This window comes from Cetorhinus maximus, chromosome 27, assembly GCF_964194155.1.
Source record: "Cetorhinus maximus chromosome 27, sCetMax3.hap1.1, whole genome shotgun sequence".
Lineage (NCBI taxonomy): Eukaryota > Metazoa > Chordata > Chondrichthyes > Lamniformes > Cetorhinidae > Cetorhinus > Cetorhinus maximus.
This window is the reverse complement of record NC_135905.1, coordinates 4,377,773-4,397,468: the sequence shown is the minus strand read 5'-3', so window position 1 is coordinate 4,397,468 and position 19,696 is coordinate 4,377,773. Positions and strand designations below refer to the sequence as shown.

Below are 19,696 nucleotides of genomic sequence, written 5' to 3'. Positions count from 1 at the left end.
CTTCCTCAGCCATCGTACCAGAAGCAGTCCAGATACTCACACGGAGTGTGTTCACCGGGTGAGGTAGTGGACCATTGCCTCTCTTGAGCAAGAATCCACATCTTTGGGGAAAGAGAGCAGAGAATCATAGAGTCCTAATGGCATGAAGAAGGCCATTCAGCCCATCGGGTCCATGCCAACTTTTTGTGGAGAGGTCTAGTCTGTCCCATTCCACACTCTATCCCCATAGACCATAGGACCAGAGGTAATGAAAACTACAGTCAGGCAGCGGAAGCTATGAAATCCTAATACACACACAGCTGCCTGACTCCAGTGTTATCCCTGATCAATGCACCATCTGAAAAATCTCTTCACTCACCAAAGGTCCTCCAACGTCATTTATAGACCCCTGGACTTGAGCTTCAGGAAACCAACCTCAGCCTTTTACACAGCAGATAGTTTCGAATTCAAACCTATACTCAGATTCCATCACAGACGCTAACAGGGTTACAATGTTCTGCTTTGCTGCTGCGCATCATTGACAGGATGCCCAGTAATTTACCAGTAAGTTACAACTGCCCAATTCAATGTACACCTGGCCATAAGCTAGACACAAGGACAGCTGGAAGAGTGAACGATTCTCATGTACGTATTAGCCATAGAGCAGGGGAACACTACGCGTATTACTTTGTTAAAATAAATAACAGAAAATACCAGGAACACAGGGTAGATGCATCAGCAAATAGGATTTTAAAGAGTTATAACTTCTCAGGTCAAACATTTTCTCAGAATTTAAGTTCTTTAAAAGGACACAGCACCCCCGGGGTTGGGGGGTGGGTGGAAAGGGGGCAAGGAAATGTCACAGGTAATGGGCCCTCTAATCATTCTATTTTGTATATTTTTTTTATTTCAATGCTTGGCACCTTGAAAGTTATTTTGCGTAGCTCTGCACGATTGTTATCTTAAATGGGGAAACTACTGAGTGGCCTGTACATCCACACACTTGAGGGAATTATAGAAAAAAGGTCAAATATGATGGCTGCTTGGGAAAAGCAGCAGCCAATTGGTGCACAGCAAGATCCCACAAAACACCAATCAGACCAATGACAAGATAATCTTTTGGTGAGATAAATACTGACGAGGAGATCAGGAGAACAACAAATTATGCCAGCGGATCTTTTACATCTGCTTGAAAAAGCAGATAGGGCCTCAGCTTAACATCTGAAAGACAGCATCTCCAGCAGTGTAGCACTCCCTCAGTAGTGCACTGGAGCGACAGCCTGGATTATAGGCTCAAAGTCTCTGGGGGTGCGGTTTGAGCCCAGGACCTCCGACTCAGAAATCAGGGCGTACGTACTGAGACGGGGCTGAGCAACAGGCCAACAACCTTGGCCTGATTTAAGTCCGAAGCAGCAAAATGGAAAGAAGGAGCTGGACGAAATACAAAATTCATCTCAGTCAATGTTAGCAGGCAACAGAAAGAAGGATGAGGAGTGAAACAGCCAATAGGGAGTTGTTTAAATTCTACCATGGGATGTGGGCGTCACTGGCTAGGCCAGCATGTACTGCCCATTCTTAATTGCCCTTAAGAAGATGATGGTGAGCTGTCTTCTTGAACAGCTGGGGGCGATGGTGGCAGAATGGGAGAGTCACTGGACTGGTAATCCAGAGACCCAGGGTAGTGCTCCAGGGGCCCAGGGTTCGAATCCCACCACAGCAGATGGCAAAATCTGAATTCAATAAAAAATCTGGAATTAAAAGTCTAATGATGACCATGAAACCATTGTCGACTGTCATGAAAATCCTTCTGGTTCACTAATATGACCTTTAGGGAAGGAAATCTGCCGACCTTACCTGGTCTGGCCTACATGTGACTCCAGACCCACAGCAATGTGGTTGCCCTCTGAAATAGACGAGCCAGACACTCAGTTGTATAAACTGCTACAAAGTCTCTAAGGAATGAAACTGGATGGACCATGGGCATTGACTCAGGCACTAGAAACGACAATGGCAAACTCAGTCCCATCAACCCTGCAAAGTCCTCCTTACTGACATGTGCCAAAATCAGGAGAGCTGTCTCACAGACTAGTCAAGCAACAGCCTGACCTTGTCCCTAAGATATATTTCTGAGAGTATGACTATGTTCCAGACACTGCCATCACCATTCCTGGATATGTACTGTTCCAGTGACAGGACAGACCCAGCAGAGGTGGCAGCACAGTGGTATAAAGGACATAGCTGCTAGACTGGGTCTGTGGCAGGTGGTGAGGGAAGCAACAAGAGGGAAAAACATACTTGAACCCATCCTCACCAACCTGCCTGCCGCAGACGGACCTGTCAATGACAGTATCAGTAGAAGTGACCACCGCACAGTCTTAGTGGAGATGAAGTCCTGCCTGCACATTCAGGGTTGTGTTGTGTGGCACTACCACCATGCTAAATGGGATAGGTTTCGAACAGATCAACTCAAGAGTGGGCATCCATGAGGCGCTGTGGGCCATCAACAGCAGAATTGCACTCAGCCACAATGTAACCTCATGGCCCAGCGTATCCCCCACTCTACCATTACCACCAAGCCAGGGGATCAACCCTGGTTCAATGAAGAGTGCAGGAGGGCATGCCAGGAGCAGCACCAAGCATACCTAAAAATGGAGGTGTCAACCTGGTGAAGATATAACTCAGGACTACTTGCATCCAAACAGCATAAGCAGCAAGTGATAGGCAGAGCTAAGCCATTCCATACCAACACATCAGATCAAAGCTGTGCAGTCCTGCCACATTCAGTTGTGATTGTGGTGGACAATTAAACAACTCGCTGGAGGAGGAGGCTCCACAAATATCCAGCACAGTTACAACACGGGTATCTACACGGCTATGTGGAAAATTGCCTAGATATGTCCTGGACACAAAAAGCAGGACAAATCCAACTCGGCCAATTACCATCCCATCAGTCTACTCTTCATCATCAGTAAAGTGATGAAAGAGGTTGTTAACTGTGCTATCAAGTGGCACTTGCTTATCAATAACCTGCTCACTGATGCTCAGTTTGGGTTCCGCCAGGGCCACTCAGCATCTGATCTCATTACAGCCTTGGTCCAAATATGGACGAAGGAGCTGGACTCCTGTTGTGAGGTGAGAGTGACTGCCCTGGACATCAAGGCAGCATTTGACCGAGTGTGGCATCAAGGAGCCCTCGCAAAACTGGAGTCAATGGGAATCAGGGAGAAAAACTCTCCGCTGGTTGGAGTCATACCTAGCACAAAGGAAGATGGTTGTGGTTGCTGGAGGTCAATCACCTCAGCCCCAGGACATCACTGCAGGAGTTCCTCAGGGTAGTGTCCTCGGCCCAACCATCTTCAGCTGTTTCATCAATGACCTTCCTTCCATCATAAAGTCAGAAGTGGGGATGTTCGCTGATGATTGCACAATGTACAGCACCATTCGCGACTCCTCAGGTACTGAAGCAGTCCATGTCCAAATGCAGCAAGACCTGGACAACATTTCAGGCTTAGGCTGACAAGTGGCAAGTAACATTCGTGCCACACAAGTGCCAGGCAATGACCATCTCCAACAAGAGGGGATCTAACCATTGCCCCTTGATGTTCAATGCCATCACAATCATTGTATCCCCCACTACCAACATCCTGGGGGTTACCATTGACCAGAAACTGAATTGGACCAGCCATATAAATACTGTGGTTACAAGAGCAGGTCAGAGGCTGGGAATTCTTCAATGAGTAACTCACCTCCTGACTCCCCAAAGCCTGTCCACCATCTACAAGGCACAAGTCAGGAGTGTGATGGAATACTCCTCACTGGCCTGGATGAGTGCAGCTCCAACAACACTCAAGACACCATCCAGGACAAAGCAGAAGCGTGATTGGCACCACATGCACAAACATTTACTCCCTCCACCACCGATGCACAGTGGCAGTAGCGTGTACCATTTACAAGATGCACTGCAGTAACTCACCAAGGCTCCTTCGACAGTATCTCCCAAACCCACGACTGTTAGCATCTGGAAGGATAAAGACAGCAGACACATGGGAGCTCCACCAGCTGGAAGATCCCCCACCCCTAACCCACTCGCCACCCTGACTTGGAAATATATCGCCGTTCCTTCACTGTCACTGGGTCAAAATCCTGGAACTCCCTTCCTAACAGCACTGTGGGTGTACCTACACCACATGGACTGCAGCAGTTCAAGAAGGCAGCTCACCCCCACCACCTTCTCAAGGACAACTAGGGATGTGCAATAAATGCTGGTCCAGCCAGTGATGCCCACATCCCATGAATGAATATAAAAAGGTCCATGTGGTGTAAGTACACCCACAGCGCTGTTAGGGAGGGAGTTCCAGAGTTTTGATGCGACAGTGAAGGAACGGCGATATATTTCCAATCAGGATGCTGTGTGGCTTGGAGGGGAACTTGCAAGAGGTGGCGTTCCCATCTATCTGCTGCTTTTGTCCTTTTAGATGGTAGAGATCATGGGTTTGGAAGGTGCTGTCGAAGAAGCCTTGGTGAATTCCTGCAATGCATCTTGTAGATGGTACACACTGCTGCTACTGTGCGTCGGTGGTGGAGGGAGTGAATGTTTAAGTTTGTGGATGTGGTGCCAATCAAGCAGGCTGCTTTGTCCTGGATGGTGTCAAGCTTCTTGAGTGTTATTGGAGCTGCACTCATCCAGGCAAGTGGGGAGTATTCCATCACACTCCTGACTTGTGCCTTGTAGATGGTGGACAGGCTTTGGGGAATCAGGAGGTGAGTTACTCATTGCAGAATTCCCAGCCTCTGACCTGCTCTTCTAGCCACAGTATTTATGTGGCTAGTCCAGTTCAATTTCTGGTCAATGGTAACCCCCAGGATGTTGATAGTGGGGGATTCAATGATGGTAATGCCATTGAATGTTAAAGGACGATGGTTGGATTCTCTCTTGCTGGAGATGGCCATTGCCTAGCACTTGTGTGGCATGAATGTTACTTTCAACTTATCAGCTCAAGCCTGAAATGTTGTCCAGGTTTTGCTGCATATGGACATGGACTGCTTCACTATCTGAGGAATTGCAAATGGTGCTGAACATTGTGCAATCATCAAGGGACATCACTTCAGGCTGAGTTGAAGTGTAAAGTTGCTGGGAGGCCAAGTTCATGTTTGTGAACAGAACTGTGATCCTTGTCAAATCAATTAGCCAATTGGCTTTTAGTTTCCCTAATATAAAAGAAAATCCCAACAATCCCAGCTGTTTGACCCACATCCCCTAAGCCTTTCCTGTCTGCCCCTCAACCCCTGGCATAGCCTTCCTACTTGCCCTCAAGAGTCTCGGGGCTAATTTTCAACTTCCTGGTTGCAGTAGGGTTGGGAGTTTGAGGCTGGAAGCAGTCAAGGAGGATAAGTTTCGTATTATTTCCTCATGGGTAAAGAGGGGCAGGAATGCTGCTCCAGACCCACAAAGAAATCTCGAGCCTCTCCTGCTCCATCTGATCCCTCCCTCAAGCATTGACCTCAGTGAGGAGGCATTTTTGATCAGGAACCTGACACGTGCAATTCCATTCCCACATAGGTGATCATAGATAAAGCACAGGAGTTAAATTCTCCTGGGCTTCACACTCCGAGGGGCCTCACATCTCCATCCGTCCGTGTCCCTGGCTTTGCCCATGCTCAAAATTGCTCCCGAACTGTCTGATATTCCAAGATACCAAAGTGGGACCGGTGGCCGTGGTGCTGATCCCCAGCTAGAGCTGACTCAGAGAGCATTTGGCAATGGGCCAATAGAGAAAATCGTGAACTTCTGAAAGACAGGCAATGATGTGAATGATCTAGAAGGGCACGAGGGTGAAGGGAGTCCAGGTCAGGGATGGGAGTGTTCCTTTCGAAAGGAGGAAATTTGAAACAGCCAATACCTCGGACATGGTGCTGTTGGTTTGTCGGAAGCCCATTCACAATTGTCTGGGAGACAGTCACTTCAGCCTCTGAAAAGAAGAAGAGAGTGAAACAGCAACAGTTAGATTGATAAGCAGCATCGGGACATGACTTCACTCAGAATCTGAATGCAAAGGAAGAATGGGGGAGAGTAGACATTGGGAGCAGTGAATTATAGTAACAGACGAGTGTACTGTCACGGGTCAGCGCTGAATGAGTGAGTTTCCTCCGATCATTCAGCCATTGAACTATTCCTTTCTCATTTCTCTCCCCGCTTATTCTTGGGTGCATTGCATCTTCACTGCCTACTGCCCAACCGAACCAGATATTCTTCATATGTAACTGCGGGCAGTGAGCTGGCTGTTTGACTGTAGGAAGAATCACAATGGTGTCCCATTTCGCACTCACTTGCCACCCACCCCAGTGTAAGCCAACACCTTTTGCGCAGAAGAGGTGGGGTGGTGGTCAGTGGGAAAATGTACTGTTTTCACATCTCATTCTGTCTTTTGAGGTAATTGGCAAAAGAACCAGAGGGCGAGATGAGTCATAGACCCATGGGGTCAGTGTTGCAAAGAAGGAGGCCACTTAGCACACCAACATCCATGCCAGTTCTCTGTAGAGAAATTCAGTCAGTCCCATTCCCTCACTCTATCCTCGCATCCCTGCAAGTTTACTTCTGTCAAGTGCCCATCCAATTTCCTTTCGAAATCATTGCTGATCTCCGCTTCCTGCCAGCAGCAAACTCCAGATTATTACAACATCACCGTGTAAAAAAGTTCTTCCTCTCAACCCCCTCTATTCCTTACCCAAAACCTTAAATCCGTGGCCCCTGGTCCATGTTACACAGTCAGTTGTTACAATCCGGAATACGTTGTCTGAAAGAGAGGTGGCAGCAGATACAATGGTAACTATCAAAAGGGTACTGGATAGGGACTTGAAGGGGAAATTATTGCAGGGCTGTGAAGCAAGCAAGGGAGTCGGATTAACTGGATAGCTCAAAGAGCTGGCAGAGGCACAGAGAGTCCCAGAAGGAAAAAAAAACAGTAAAAACAGGGAAATAAGGGTACTGGTCCAAACTGGTTTTTTTACCTTAAAATGGGACACCAGTAAAAACTGGGAAATAAGGGTACTGGTCCAAACTGGTTTTTTTACCTTCTGGAGTCAAATAGCCTCCTTTGGCGATGCATCGTTCTTTTAAAGGTTATTGAAAGCAGCAGGAGTCAGGGAATGCGGCATAGTGCTAATGTTACTGAGCTATTAATCTATCATCTCTTTGTTTCTCACGCGTCGGTGCAGACTGGATGGGCGGAAGTGCTTCTTCTGCACTGCGCGCTTCTGTGATTCTGTGAATGGCGGAGCAGGCTCGAGGGGCCAAGTGGCCAACTCCTGCTCCTGTGAACGATTGCGATGTGACAGGAACCCAGAGGGTGAAGGCATCAACATCCAAATCGCGCTGACAAATGAAAACAAAAAGCTACCCAACAATTACAAATGAATCTATGATGATTGTTATTTGAGAAGATGCCAGTTGATAGACACCTCATCCTAGCTCAGCCGATTGCCCAACTACAGGCATGGATGTTTTCTGATTGCAGGTCCTATGCAAATATCCCACTCAGGGCCACTGCCTATATGGACGAACCATCAATCCCACGCTCAAAAATAAAAGATTTAAAAGCAACCCCCTTAATAAGCTTGAAATGTTCCCCTCGTGCCCTTTCCAGGGGACCGGGAGCCAATGTGGGTCAATGAGACTTAGTACAGGGTTGTGGTAAATTGGTTCAGCAAGTTTGCTGATGACACTAAGATTGGAGGCGTTGTGGACAGCGAGGAAGGCTTTCAAAGCTTGCAGAGGGATCTGGACCAACTGGAAAAATGGGCCAGAAAATGGCAGATGGAATTTAATGTGGAAAAGTGTGAGGTGTTGCATTTTGGAAGGACAAACCAAGGTAGGACATACACAGTAAATGGTAGGGCACTGAGGAGTGCGGAGGAACAAAGGGACCTGGGAGTTCAGATACATAATTCCCTGAAAGTGGCGTCACAGGTAGACAGGGTTGTAAAGAAAGCTTTTGGCATACTGGCCTTCATAAATCAAAGTATTGAGTATAGGAGTTGGGGTGTTATGGTGAGGTTGTATAAGACATTGGTGAGGCCAACTTTGGAGTATTATGTACAGTTCTGGTCGCCTAATTACAGGAAGGATATTAGTAGGATTGAGAGAGTGCAGGGAAGATTTACTAGGATGTTGCCGGGACTTAAGGAGTTGAGTTACAGGGAAAGATTAAACAGGTTAGGACTTTATTCCTTGGAGCGTAGAAGAATGAGGGGAGATTTGATAGAAGTTTACAAAATTATGAGGGGTATAGACAGAGTAAATGCGAGTAGGCTCTTTCCACTTAGATTAGGAGAGATAAACACGAGAGGACATGGCTTTAGGGTGAAAGGGGAAAGGTTTAGGGGGAACATTAGGAGGAACTTCTTCACTCAGAGGGTGGTGAGAGTGTGGAACGAGCTACCATCTGACGTGGTAAATGCGGGCTCACTAAAAGTTTTAAGAATAAATTGGATAGATACATGGATGGGAGAGGTCTGGAGGGTTATGGACTAGGTGCAGGTCAATGGGATTAGCGGAATAATATTTCGGCACAGACTAGAAAGGCCAAATGGCCTGTTTTCTGTGCTGTAGTGTTCTATGGTTCTATGGGTACGGGCAGTAGAACTGGAAGCATACGGAGGGAGGATGGTCAGGAAGAAAAGCATGGAGCTTGTGGCAAGATCAAAAACGGCAACTTCAGTTCTCCCAATGTTTAAGTCCACTCCCAGTGCGGAGTCTCGCTAGGAGGGAGTACGGGTCACAGAATCAGCCCTGAAGTATCATAATCCTGTCCCTAAGCCATACACGAACCCAGTGAAGCAAAAGCCCAACAGCAGAGCCTTAGATTTTTGTTCAGACAATAAAAGCACAAAGTTGTACTGAACCCTGAGTGTGTTAGCTTCTCCAGCCTTTAACTTGGCCCCAATTCAAAAGGACTGCCCCGGTTCTCAAACAAATTGTTTCGCGTAAATCTGGTGTCATCTCCTGTTCCAAGGCGGGGTGGAGGGGTAAGCTTTATCATGTAGCATCAGCTGACATAGGGGCCAAGGGCAGCAAATGTACAGTGAATGCGCAGCAAATTCGCATCTGCCTGAACAAATGTGACCTCCTCTTGTAACACAGAGATAGAGGCATTCACAAAAAACACTCAAGTTATCACCATCAATCATTCAATCTGTCTCTTGTACCCCACTTTCAATCACACGAATCAGTGAGTTTTCTTTACCCCTGTTCTTCCCAACCTTTGTCACGATGAGGTGACTTGTGAATGAACGAGATCAACCTGTAATTTCACCGGCTAGCCAAACATACACTGAACTGTCTGAAAATGTCTTTTTAAAGAGAAGAAAAGGCACTGACTAAAGATGGCTGCCACAAGTCACCCAACATCTGGTATTGCCAGTGACCAGCTTTTGAAAGGTTCCAATGTGGACTTATAATTCAAATTTTGCAACTTGAACTAAGACAAAACAAAGTGCTTAAAGATGCAAGGCCACATTCCAAGGTGAAGGTGAGAAACAAACTAATCACCCTCAGAGGACTGTGAAGAGAGGCATTTCCTATCATTCAAAGACCCAAACAAACTCATTGCTATCTAAGGAAAATACACTAAAATAGCAAATTACTGGATATTGAAACAATGACTGCCACAGACAGACCCATCCCAAACCCTTTGGAAATACAAAATGGGTGAAGTATTTCAGGCCACTATGCAGCCACTGTATAGAGATTGCAGGAAAGTTTTCAGCAAAGGAAACAGGCTGAAAGCTAGGCTCTGTCTTTTGGAACAAGTCTGTTGCCTGGTTCGGAAGCCAATGTTATTAGAAATCTACCAGCGATCCAAGGTCTCATAACAATTACAACACGGCCGCCACACCACATGTGTGTGTCTGTGTGTGTGCCTGTGCGTGTGTGCCTGTGCGTGTGTGCCTGTGCGTGTGTGCCTGTGCGTGTGTGTGCCTGTGCGTGTGTGTGCCTGTGTGTGTGTGCCTGTGCGTGTGTGCCTGTGTGTGCCTGTGCGTGTGTGCCTGGGCGTGTGTGTGCCTGTCTGTGTGTGCGCGCGCCTGTGTGTGTGTGCCTGTGTGTGTGTGTGCCTGTGTGTGTGCGCGCGCGCCTGTGTGTGCGTGCGCCTGTGTGTGTGTGTGCCTGTGTGTGTGTGTGCGCCTGTGTGTGCGTGCGCCTGTGTGTGTGTGTGCCTGTGTGTGTGTGTGCCTGTGTGTGTGCGCGCGCGCCTGTGTGTGTGTCCAGCTGTGCATTCATGTTTGTGATTGTCTCTCCTACATCTGACCACATCCACAAAATCAGTGAATCCAAATCCACCACAACATTTAAAAATCGACTCCTCAAGGACAATAAAAGAACACTTAACTGTATATATTCCTTTATTCCTAATATATTTATTAAATATATTTATTACATCTGGATGTGGTCAGATGTAGGAGACACAATCACAAACACACACACACACACACACACACACACAGACACACACACACAGACACACACATGTGGTGTGGCGGCCGTGTTGTAATTGTTATGAGACCTTGGATCGCTGGTAGATTTCTAATAACATTGGCTTCCGAACCAGGCAACAGACTTGTTCCAAAAGACAGAGCCTGGCTTTCAGCCTGTTTCCTTTGCTGAAAATGTTCTTGTGATCTCTATATAGGGGCTGCATAGTGGCCTGAAATACTTCACCCATTTTGCTTTTTTTTTATTGGGTTCTAATGTCCCTTATTTCCAATGTGTGTGTGTGTGTGTGTGTGTGTGTGTGTGTGTGTGGGTGGTGCGAGCGAGAACGTGCCAGAGAGAGCCGGCAAGAGAGAGAGGGGTGAGAGCACACAAAAGAGAGAGTGAGTGCGGGCCAGAGAGAGTGAGAGAAAGGGAGCGTGCCAGAGAGAGCGAGAGAAAGGGAGCGTGCCAGAGAGCGAGAGAAAGGGAGCGTGCCAGAGAGAGCGGGAGAAAGGGAGCGTGCCAGAGAGAGCGAGAGAAAGGGAGCGTGCCAGAGAGCGAGAGAAAGGGAGCGTGCCAGAGAGAGCGGGAGAAAGGGAGCGTGCCAGAGAGAGCAGGAGAAAGGGAGCGTGCCAGAGAGTGAGAGAAAGGGAGCGTGCCAGAGAGAGCGAGAGAAAGGGAGCGTGCCAGAGAGCGAGAGAAAGGGAGCGTGCCAGAGAGAGCGGGAGAAAGGGAGCGTGCCAGAGAGAGCGAGAGAAAGGGAGCGTGCCAGAGAGCGAGAGAAAGGGAGCGTGCCAGAGAGAGCGGGAGAAAGGGAGCGTGCCAGAGAGAGCGGGAGAAAGGGAGCGTGCCAGAGAGAGCGGGAGAAAGGGAACGTGCCAGAGAGAGCAGGAGAAAGGGAGCATGCCAGAGAGATCGAGAGAAAGGGAGCGTGCCAGAGAGAGCGGGAGAAAGGGAGCGTGCCAGAGAGAGCGAGAGAAAGGGAGCGTGCCAGAGAGAGCGGGAGAAAGGGAGCGTGCCAGAGAGAGCGGGAGAAAGGGAGCGTGCCAGAGAGAGCGGGAGAAAGGGAGCGTGCCAGGGAGAGCGAGAGAAAGGGAGCGTGCCAGGGAGAGCGAGAGAAAGGGAGCGTGCCAGAGAGAGCGGGAGAAAGGGAGCGAGAACCAGAGAGAGCGGGAGAAAGGGAGCGTGCCAGAGAGAGCGGGAGAAAGGGAGCGTGCCAGAGAGAGCGGGAGAAAGGGAGCGTGCCAGAGAGAGCGGGAGAAAGGGAGCGTGCCAGAGAGAGCGAGAGAAAGGGAGCGTGCCAGAGAGAGCGGGAGAAAGGGAGCGTGCCAGAGAGAGCGAGAGAAAGGGAGCGTGCCAGAGAGAGCGAGAGAAAGGGAGCGTGCCAGAGAGAGCGGGAGAAAGGGAGCGTGCCAGAGAGAGCGAGAGAAAGGGAGCGTGCCAGAGAGAGCGGGAGAAAGGGAGCGTGCCAGAGAGAGCGAGAGAAAGGGAGCGTGCCAGAGAGAGCGAGAGAAAGGGAGCGTGCCAGAGAGAGATCGCATTTTTATGATTTTTCTCGGGATTAGTGATTAATAAATTTGCTCTTCGATTCAAAGAAACCTTATTTGTTTGGCTTGTTATTACTCACAGCTTAAACAGTTTGGATTTTGAAAAGGCATATTCTTGCGATAAAAAAACAAACTGAGACCAACTGAGGAGGCTGAATAGAGGGGAGCCAGTTCATTGCTCCTCACCTCGTCATCACACCCTCCATCCCTGAAGAATATCAGAGTAAGATTTTTAACTCCTGACCCAAACATAAAACTGGGGTTACAGATGGGCTGCCCACTAAAGAAACCTGCCCTAGTTTCATTCTGAAGTGTTTTATTGCTTCTTAACAATTAAAAATACACACACACACACACACACACAGCTCTCTGCTTCTGAACTCCAACTTCCTGTGTAAAAAACAGAAGGTTCCTTTATTTCTTATTCTACACCAGAGGGTATTAAAAACATCCAGGGCTTAGCACACCCCACAGGCAGATTTTTTTTTATATAGCACTGCTTTTTTAACTAAAATGTCCTTTTACAAAAAAGCATAAACAATCACGCATTCCCATTTCGTCAGCGCCATTGAAATCTGGGGTTAAATCTAGGTTAAACCCAGGAAATCTATCCTGATGAGTATGAAATTCCTGGGTTATGGGAGAATGGATAAGGGATACTGGCTCCATGCTGAAGAAACTGCCTGTTGCCTGAACAGAAAATAAGGTTTGCTGGTTTTGTTTCAAAGGAAACATCACTTTAAATGTGATCAGAACAGCAGGTAAAATGAAAAATATTCTACAAACTGCTGCACTCCATTGGTGACCTGAGCTCGAATCGGGGCCAGGGGGAGGGGATGGTGAATCGGTTGGTGGATGTTAAGATTTTCTAAAAGGAAGGAGAAGGATGTTCACTGAGGTCCTGCCCTCCAACAACCCTAACTGAAGGTTAACGTGGATGGGCATCAGCCTCATTGCCTCAGGTACTCATCATCCAGGCCACAGACAAGCAATGGACGCTAAGGGGGCGTTGGGAGAGCTTCACGAGAAGCCAAGCGATGGGGCAGAAAGGTTAAAACTGGAAAGAAAACTTTGTGCTTGAGCATCTGAGGTCAAAGCTGAGGGACGGTCGGGTCCTGTTTGTACAGTATCCAGAATGTGCTAGTGGATGACATTCTGTGTCTGGTCTTGGGACACAACTAATTTCTGTTGCACCCAGGATCCCAGATTTTGTCGGGGAATTTGCAAGATCAAAGTGCAGGAGACCATCACTGCGGAGTAAGGGGGGTGGCGCTGGAGATGGGGGTGGTGTTGGAGGAGGGGGTGGTGTTGGAGGGGGTGGTGTTGGAGGAAGGGGTTGTGTTGGAGGAGGGGGTGGTGTTGGAGGAGGGGGTGGTGTTGGAGGAGGGGGTGGTGTTGGAGGAGGGGGTGGGAGGAGGGGGTGGTGTTGGAGGAGGAGGGGGTGGCGTTGGAGGAGGAGGGGGTGGCGTTGGAGGAAGGGGGTGGCGTTGGAGGAGGGGGTTGTGTTGGAGGAGGGGGTGGTGTTGGAGGAGGGGGGGTGTTGGAGGAGGGGGGGGTGGTGTTGGAGGAGGGGGGTGGTGTTGGAGGAGGGGGGGTGGTGTTGGAGGAGGGGGGTGGTGTGTTGGAGGAGGGGGGGTGGTGTTGGAGGAGGGGGGTGGTGTTGGAGGAGGGGGGTGGTGTTGGAGGAGGGGGGTGGGTGTTGGAGGAGGGGGTGGCGTTGGAGGAGGAGGGGGTGGCGTTGGAGGAGGAGGGGGTGGTGTTGGAGGAGGAGGGGGTGGTGTTGGAGGAGAGGGGTGGTGTTGGAGGAGGGGGTGGTGTTGGAGGAGGGGTGGTATTGGAGGAGGGGGTGTTGGTGTTGGAGGAGGGGGTGTTGGTGTTGGAGGAGGGGTGTTGGTGTTGGAGGAGGGGTGTTGGTGTTGGAGGAGGGGGTGGTGTGGAGGAGGGGGTGTTGGTGTTGGAGGAGGGGTGTTGGTGTTGGTGGAGGGGGTGGTGTTGGAGGAGGGTGTGGTGTTGGAGGAGGGGTGGTGTTGGAGGAGGGGGTGTTGGTGTTGGAGGAGGAGGAGGTGTTGGAGGAAGGGGCGGTGCTGGAGGAGGGGGTGGTGTTGGAGGAGGGGGTGGCGTTGGAGGAGGGGGTGGCGTTGGAGGAGGGGGTGGTGTTGGAGGAGGGGGTGATGTTGGAGGAGGGGGGTGGTGTTGGAGGAGGGGGTGGTGTTGGAGGAGGGGGTGGTGTTGCAAGCAGGGGGTGGTGTTGGAGAGGAGGGGTGGAGGAGGAGGGGGGTGGTGTTGGAGGGGGTGGTGTTGGAGGAGGAGGGGGTGTTGGAGGAGGAGGGGGTGTGGAGGAGGGGGTGTTGGAGGAGGAGGGGTGGTGTTGGAGGAGGGGGTGGTGTTGGAGGAGGAGGGGGTGGTGTTAGAGGAGGAGGGGTGGTGTGGAGGAGGAGGGGGTGGTGTTGGAGGAGGAGGGGTGGTGTTGGAGAGAGGAGGGGGTGGTGTTGGAGGAGGAGGGGTGGGGAGGGGGTGTTGGAGGAGGAGGGGGTGGTTGGGAGGAGGGGGGTGGTGTTGGAGGGGAGGGGGTGTGTTGGAGGAGGGGGAGGTGGGGAGGAGGAGGTGGTGTTCGAGGTGAGGTGCTGGAGGAGGGGGTGGTGTGGAGGAGGAGGTGGTGTTGGAGGAGGGGTGGTGTTGGAGGAGGAGGGGGTGGTGTTGGAGGAGGAGGGGGTGGTGTTGGAGGAGGAGGGGTGGTGTTGGAGGAGGAGGGGGTGGTGTTGGAGGAGGAGGGGGTGGTGTTGGAGGAGGAGGGGGTGGTGTTGGAGGAGGAGGGGTGGTGTTGGAGGAGGAGGGGGTGGTGTTGGAGGAGGAGGGGGTGGTGTTGGAGGAGGAGGGGGTGGTGGTGGAGGAGGAGGGGTGGTGCTGGAGGAGGAGGGGGTGGTGTTGGAGGAGGGGGTGGTGTTGGAGGAGGAGGGGGTGTTGGAGGAGGAGGGGTGGTGGAGGAGGAGGGGTGGGTGTTGGAGGAGGAGGGGGTGGTGTTGGAGGAGGAGGGGGTGGTGTTGGAGGAGGGGTGGTTGGTGTTGGAGGAGGAGGTAGTGTTGGAGGAGGAGGGGGTTGGTGTTGGAGGAGGAGGGGTGGGTTGGAGGAGGAGGTGGTGTTGGAGGAGGAGGAGGTTCTGTTGGAGGGGGAGGAGGTGCGGGAGGAGGAGGTGGTGTTCGAGGATGAGGTGCTGGAGGAGGGGGTGGTGTTGGAGGAGGAGGTGGTGTTGGAGGAGGGGGTGGTGTTGGAGGAGGAGGTGGTGTTGGAGGAGGAGGGGGTGTTGGAGGAGGAGGGGGTGGTGTTGGAGGAGGAGGGGGTGGTGTTGGAGGAGGGGGTGTTGGAGGAGGGGGTGTTGGAGGAGGGGGTGGTGTTGGAGGAGGAGGGGGTGTTGGAGGAGGGGGTGGTGTTGGAGGAGGGGGTGGTGTTGGAGGAGGGGGTGGTGTTGGAGGAGGAGGGGGTGTTGGAGGAGGAGGGGGTGTTGGAGGAGGGGTGGTGTGTTGGAGGAGGGGGAGGTGTTGGAGGAGGGGGAGGTGTTGGAGGAGGGGGGTGGTGTTGGAGGAGGGGAGGTGTTGGAGGAGGGGGTGGTGTTGGAGGAGGGGGAGGTGTTGGAGGAGGGGGTGGTGTTGGAGGAGGGGGTGGTGTTGGAGGAGGGGGTGGTGTTGGAGGAGGGGGTGTTGGAGGAGGGGAGGTGTTGGAGGAGGGGGTGGTGTTGGAGGAGGGGGAGGTGTTGGAGGAGGGGAGGTGAGGGGGTGGTGTTGGAGGAGGAGGTGGTGTTGGAGGAGGGGGTGGTGTTGGAGGAGGGGGTGGTGTTGGAGGAGGAGGGGGTGGTGTTGGAGGAGGAGGGGGTGGTGTTGGAGGAGGAGGGGGTGGTGTGAGGAGGAGGGGGTGGTGTTGGAGGAGGAGGGGGTGGTGTTGGAGGAGGAGGGGGTGGTGTTGGAGGAGGAGGAGGTGTTGAAGGAGGAGGGGTGGTGTTGGAGGAGGGGGTGGTGTTGGAGGAGGAGGGGGTGGTGTTGGAGGAGGAGGGGGTGGTGTTGGAGGAGGAGGAGCTGGTGCTGGAGGAGCTGGTGCTGGAGGAGGAGGTGCTGGAGGAGGGGGTGGTGTTGGAGGAGGGGGTGGTGTTGGAGGAGGGGGTGATGTTGGAGGAGGAGGGGGTGGTGTTGGAGGAGGAGGGGGTGGTGTTGGAGGAGGAGGGGGTGGTGTTGGAGGAGGAGGAGCTGGTGCTGGAGGAGGAGGTGCTGGAGGAGGAGGTGCTGGAGGAGGAGGGGGTGCTGGAGGAGGAGGAGCTGGTGCTGGTGGAGGAGGTGCTGGAGGAGGAGGTGCTGGAGGAGGGGGTGGTGTTGGAGGGGGAGCACTCCAGCGCCCCTGATGGCATTGCATGTCACTAAGACTCACCATCCCACAACGTCACAGGCATGACCCCTGGTCACTGCCAAGTTAAGAACCACTTCAGCAGACTAATACTTGGATTGGTCAGTACTTCTGGACTGCAAAATTGGACAGGCATCAGTCTAAATCACTATTCCTGTGACTGCTGCTGAAAAATATACCCGAGTGGATAGTGCATAGAGAGATCGAGACTGACAGTGATGCCTTCCAAAGCTCAATAGCCTGTAGCACTCAGGATGTCTTGTGATATTTATATCAACACATTTTGGCTTGCAAACACACAGAAAGCGTGCCCAAAAAAATCATGAAGGTGTTTCTAATAAAAGGTCATTGATTTGAAATGTTAACTTTCCTTCAATCTCCACAGAAGTTGCCTGACCTGCTGAGTGCTTTCTGTAAGTCCTGTTTTTATCTCACAAAGCTGGTGTCTCTATTTATGAGAGAGGATTGGGGCAGTATTTCCGATCAATGAACAGAGCTGTGCCCTTACCTGAATTCATGGCGATATTTGAACTTGCCTTGTGCACTTCAAGACTCTCGTTGTCCCTGGAATATAAAAGAAAAGAGCCATCAGATCAGTCTGACCACCAACCACAAAGTGACCTCCAGCACTCAAACCCTCAGCGGTCGCTCAGATGTAACGCCACTCCACGTGGTTCAATCTTATCAGGCCCCAAAGAAAACATCAAAGTTCTATTTGTACATTCACATGCTCAAGGTCTCTTAACTGTTTCACAGCCAGAAGAGTATTTCAGAAGTGTAGTCACTGTTACAATGCAGGGGAACCAATCTGTACACAGCAAGATCCCACACGCAGCAATGAGATAAATACAAAGATAAAAGCAAAAAAACTGCGGATGCTGGAAATCCAAAACAAAAATAAAAACACCTGGAAAAACTCAGCAGGTCTGACAGCATCGGCGGAGAGGAACACAGTTAACGTTTCGAGTCCGTATGACTCTTCCACAGAACTAAGAACTAAGGATAAATGACCATCGGTTTTACTAATGTTGCTCAGGACATGGGGAAATGCACCCCTCCCCACCCCCACTCAACTCCAATAGGGTCTTTTACATATATAAAACATGCAGACATGCATCACATCTCATACCTACCCAATTCCTCACTGCTGCACATGAATGTCAGACTAGCGTAGGCGCTTAAGTCTCACGAGTGGGGCTTGAACCCACAACCTTTGACCCAGGGATGAGGGCGCAGCCAACTGAAGCATGACAGGAGGGCACCAACGTAACACCGAAAGACAAGAGGGAGAGGTTCTTCACACACAAGGAGGCTCTTTGGACTCAAAACGCTCGCCCAGAAATAGCGATGGAAGCGGGGATCACAGCAGCTTTTAAAAGGGAACTTGCCGAGTGCTTGAAGGGTTTGGGAAAGGCCAGGCAAGTGGGGAAGAAAGGGGAGTGTGGGACTTTCAGACAGCTGACATAGCTACGATGGGTTGAGTGAACTCCTGCTGTGCTGTAAAATTCTACAATTCTGGAAACTATTTAGACTATGCTATTGTTGCATCTTCATGCAGCAGATGGAATTCTCAATAAAATTCAGGGTCTGCTGTAACCAACAACCTCGGTACTGAACCGAACTGAGCAAAGGAGCCCAGCAGAACACTTTATCCCAGCAGTGAAGTACTTAACAGGTGTCCCTTCATTTCTCTCTCTCTCTCTCTCTCTCTCACGCTGCGCTGAGCTCCCAAAACAGACCCTGAGCCCCAGCCGCTACTCTGGGAGGTCAGGTGTCACTTGGGGGAATATTTTAAAACCAAACAGCAAATCTAATTGGCTCCAACGTGGCTGCGGGTTGACATGTCTTTGGCTGCCGCTGCAGGCTCTGTTTATCACTCAATTAGGCTGAGAGTCAGCCATCCACACAGGTCAACAGTGAATAACTTTACAGAGCATGCAATAGAAGGAAAACACTAGCAAAAGGTCCAGCAATACATGGGGACCGGAGGAGGCCATTCAGCCCCTCCAGCCTCTTATGGCTGATCTGCACCTGAACTCCGTTGATCCATATCCCTTGCTATCTTTATACATAGCATAAACCTATCAATCTTTGTTTTCAATTGAACCCCCAGCCTCAACAGCCTCTAAAGGGAAATTGACATTACCTTCTGTCTGAAGATGTGCTTCCTGATATCACCCTCGAGTTGCCTAAGTTTAAGGTTATGCCCCCTCGTTCTGGGCTCCCTGAACTAGAGGAAAGAGTTTCGCTCTAACCACCCTGTCTAATCTTTTAATCATCTTAAACACCTCAATTAGATCACCCCTTAATCTTCTATACTTGAGGGATTATAAACCTAATCTATTAATTAGCCCTCTGAGCCCAGTATCATTCTGGTGAATCTTCACTACACTCTCTCCGAGGTCAATGTCTCCTTCCTGAGGCACAATGCGCAGGATTCCAGATGGGCGGGGGCGGCTGGGGGGTGGGGGGAGATTCTAACCAGAGCTCTGTACAACTGTAGTCTACCTTCCACCTCTTTGTACTCCAGCCCCTTCAGATAAAGGGAAAATCCCATTACTCTTTTTAATTGCTAAGAACGCATGTTGAAGGTAATTGGCAGAAGAACCAGAGCGGAGATGAGGAGAAAGCTTCACACCATGGGGTGTTATTATCTCAGATGCTCTGCATGAAAGGGTGGGGGAAGCAGATTTTTACAATGAGAGAACGGTAACAGCACAGGAGACCTTTCGGCCCATTGAGCCCCGTGCTGCTCCTCTGCAGAGGGGAATTTAGCTAGTTCCACTTCCTGGTCCTTTCCCTGTAACCCCGAAAATATTTTCCCTTCAGGTGCTGATCCAATTCCCTTTTGAAAGCCATAATTGAACCTGCCTCCTCCGCATTCTCATGCAACGCACTCCGCATTCTAACCACTCAACTGGGTGAAAAAAAAATAGTTTCTCCTCGTGTTGCTTCTGGTTCTTTTTCCAATTATCTTAAATTTACCAAGTGTCACTGGCCTGGCCTGTTGCCCTGGTCTTCTCCCCATAACCCTGCACATTCTTCCTTTTCAGATGATAAATCCAATTCCCTCTTGAATTGAACCACACTCTCAGGCAGTGTATTCCAGCTCCTAACCCTCATGTGAAAAAGTATTCCCCTCATGTCACCATTGCTTCTTTTGCCAATTACCTTAAATCTGTGCCCTCTCATTCTCGACCTTTCTGCCAATGGGAACAGTTTCTCTCCGTCTACTCTGTCTAGATCCCTCATGATTTTGAGCACCTCTATCAAGCCTCCTCTCAATTTCTCTTCCCAAAGGAGAAAAGTCCAA

At 50.6% G+C, this 19,696-nt stretch overlaps 1 protein-coding gene across 48 annotated transcripts in view; it reads right to left on the bottom strand.

Annotated features, from left to right (window-relative positions):
• The window catches only part of sorbs1 (sorbin and SH3 domain containing 1), a 229,234-nt gene that overhangs the window by 106,255 nt on the left and 103,283 nt on the right, over positions 1-19,696 (bottom strand). For 46 of the 48 annotated variants that reach the window (XM_078530556.1, XM_078530584.1, XM_078530549.1 and 43 more), the window contains exons 2-3: positions 16,892-16,947; positions 5,880-5,948 (exon numbers count right to left, since the gene is read on the bottom strand). In XM_078530556.1, the coding sequence (XP_078386682.1) occupies positions 5,880-5,948; positions 16,892-16,901 (79 nt within the window). In that variant the 5' untranslated portion in view covers positions 16,902-16,947. The remainder of the gene's footprint in view (positions 1-5,879; positions 5,949-16,891; positions 16,948-19,696) is intronic. The other 2 variants (XM_078530561.1, XM_078530554.1) reach the window with 1 other exon arrangement.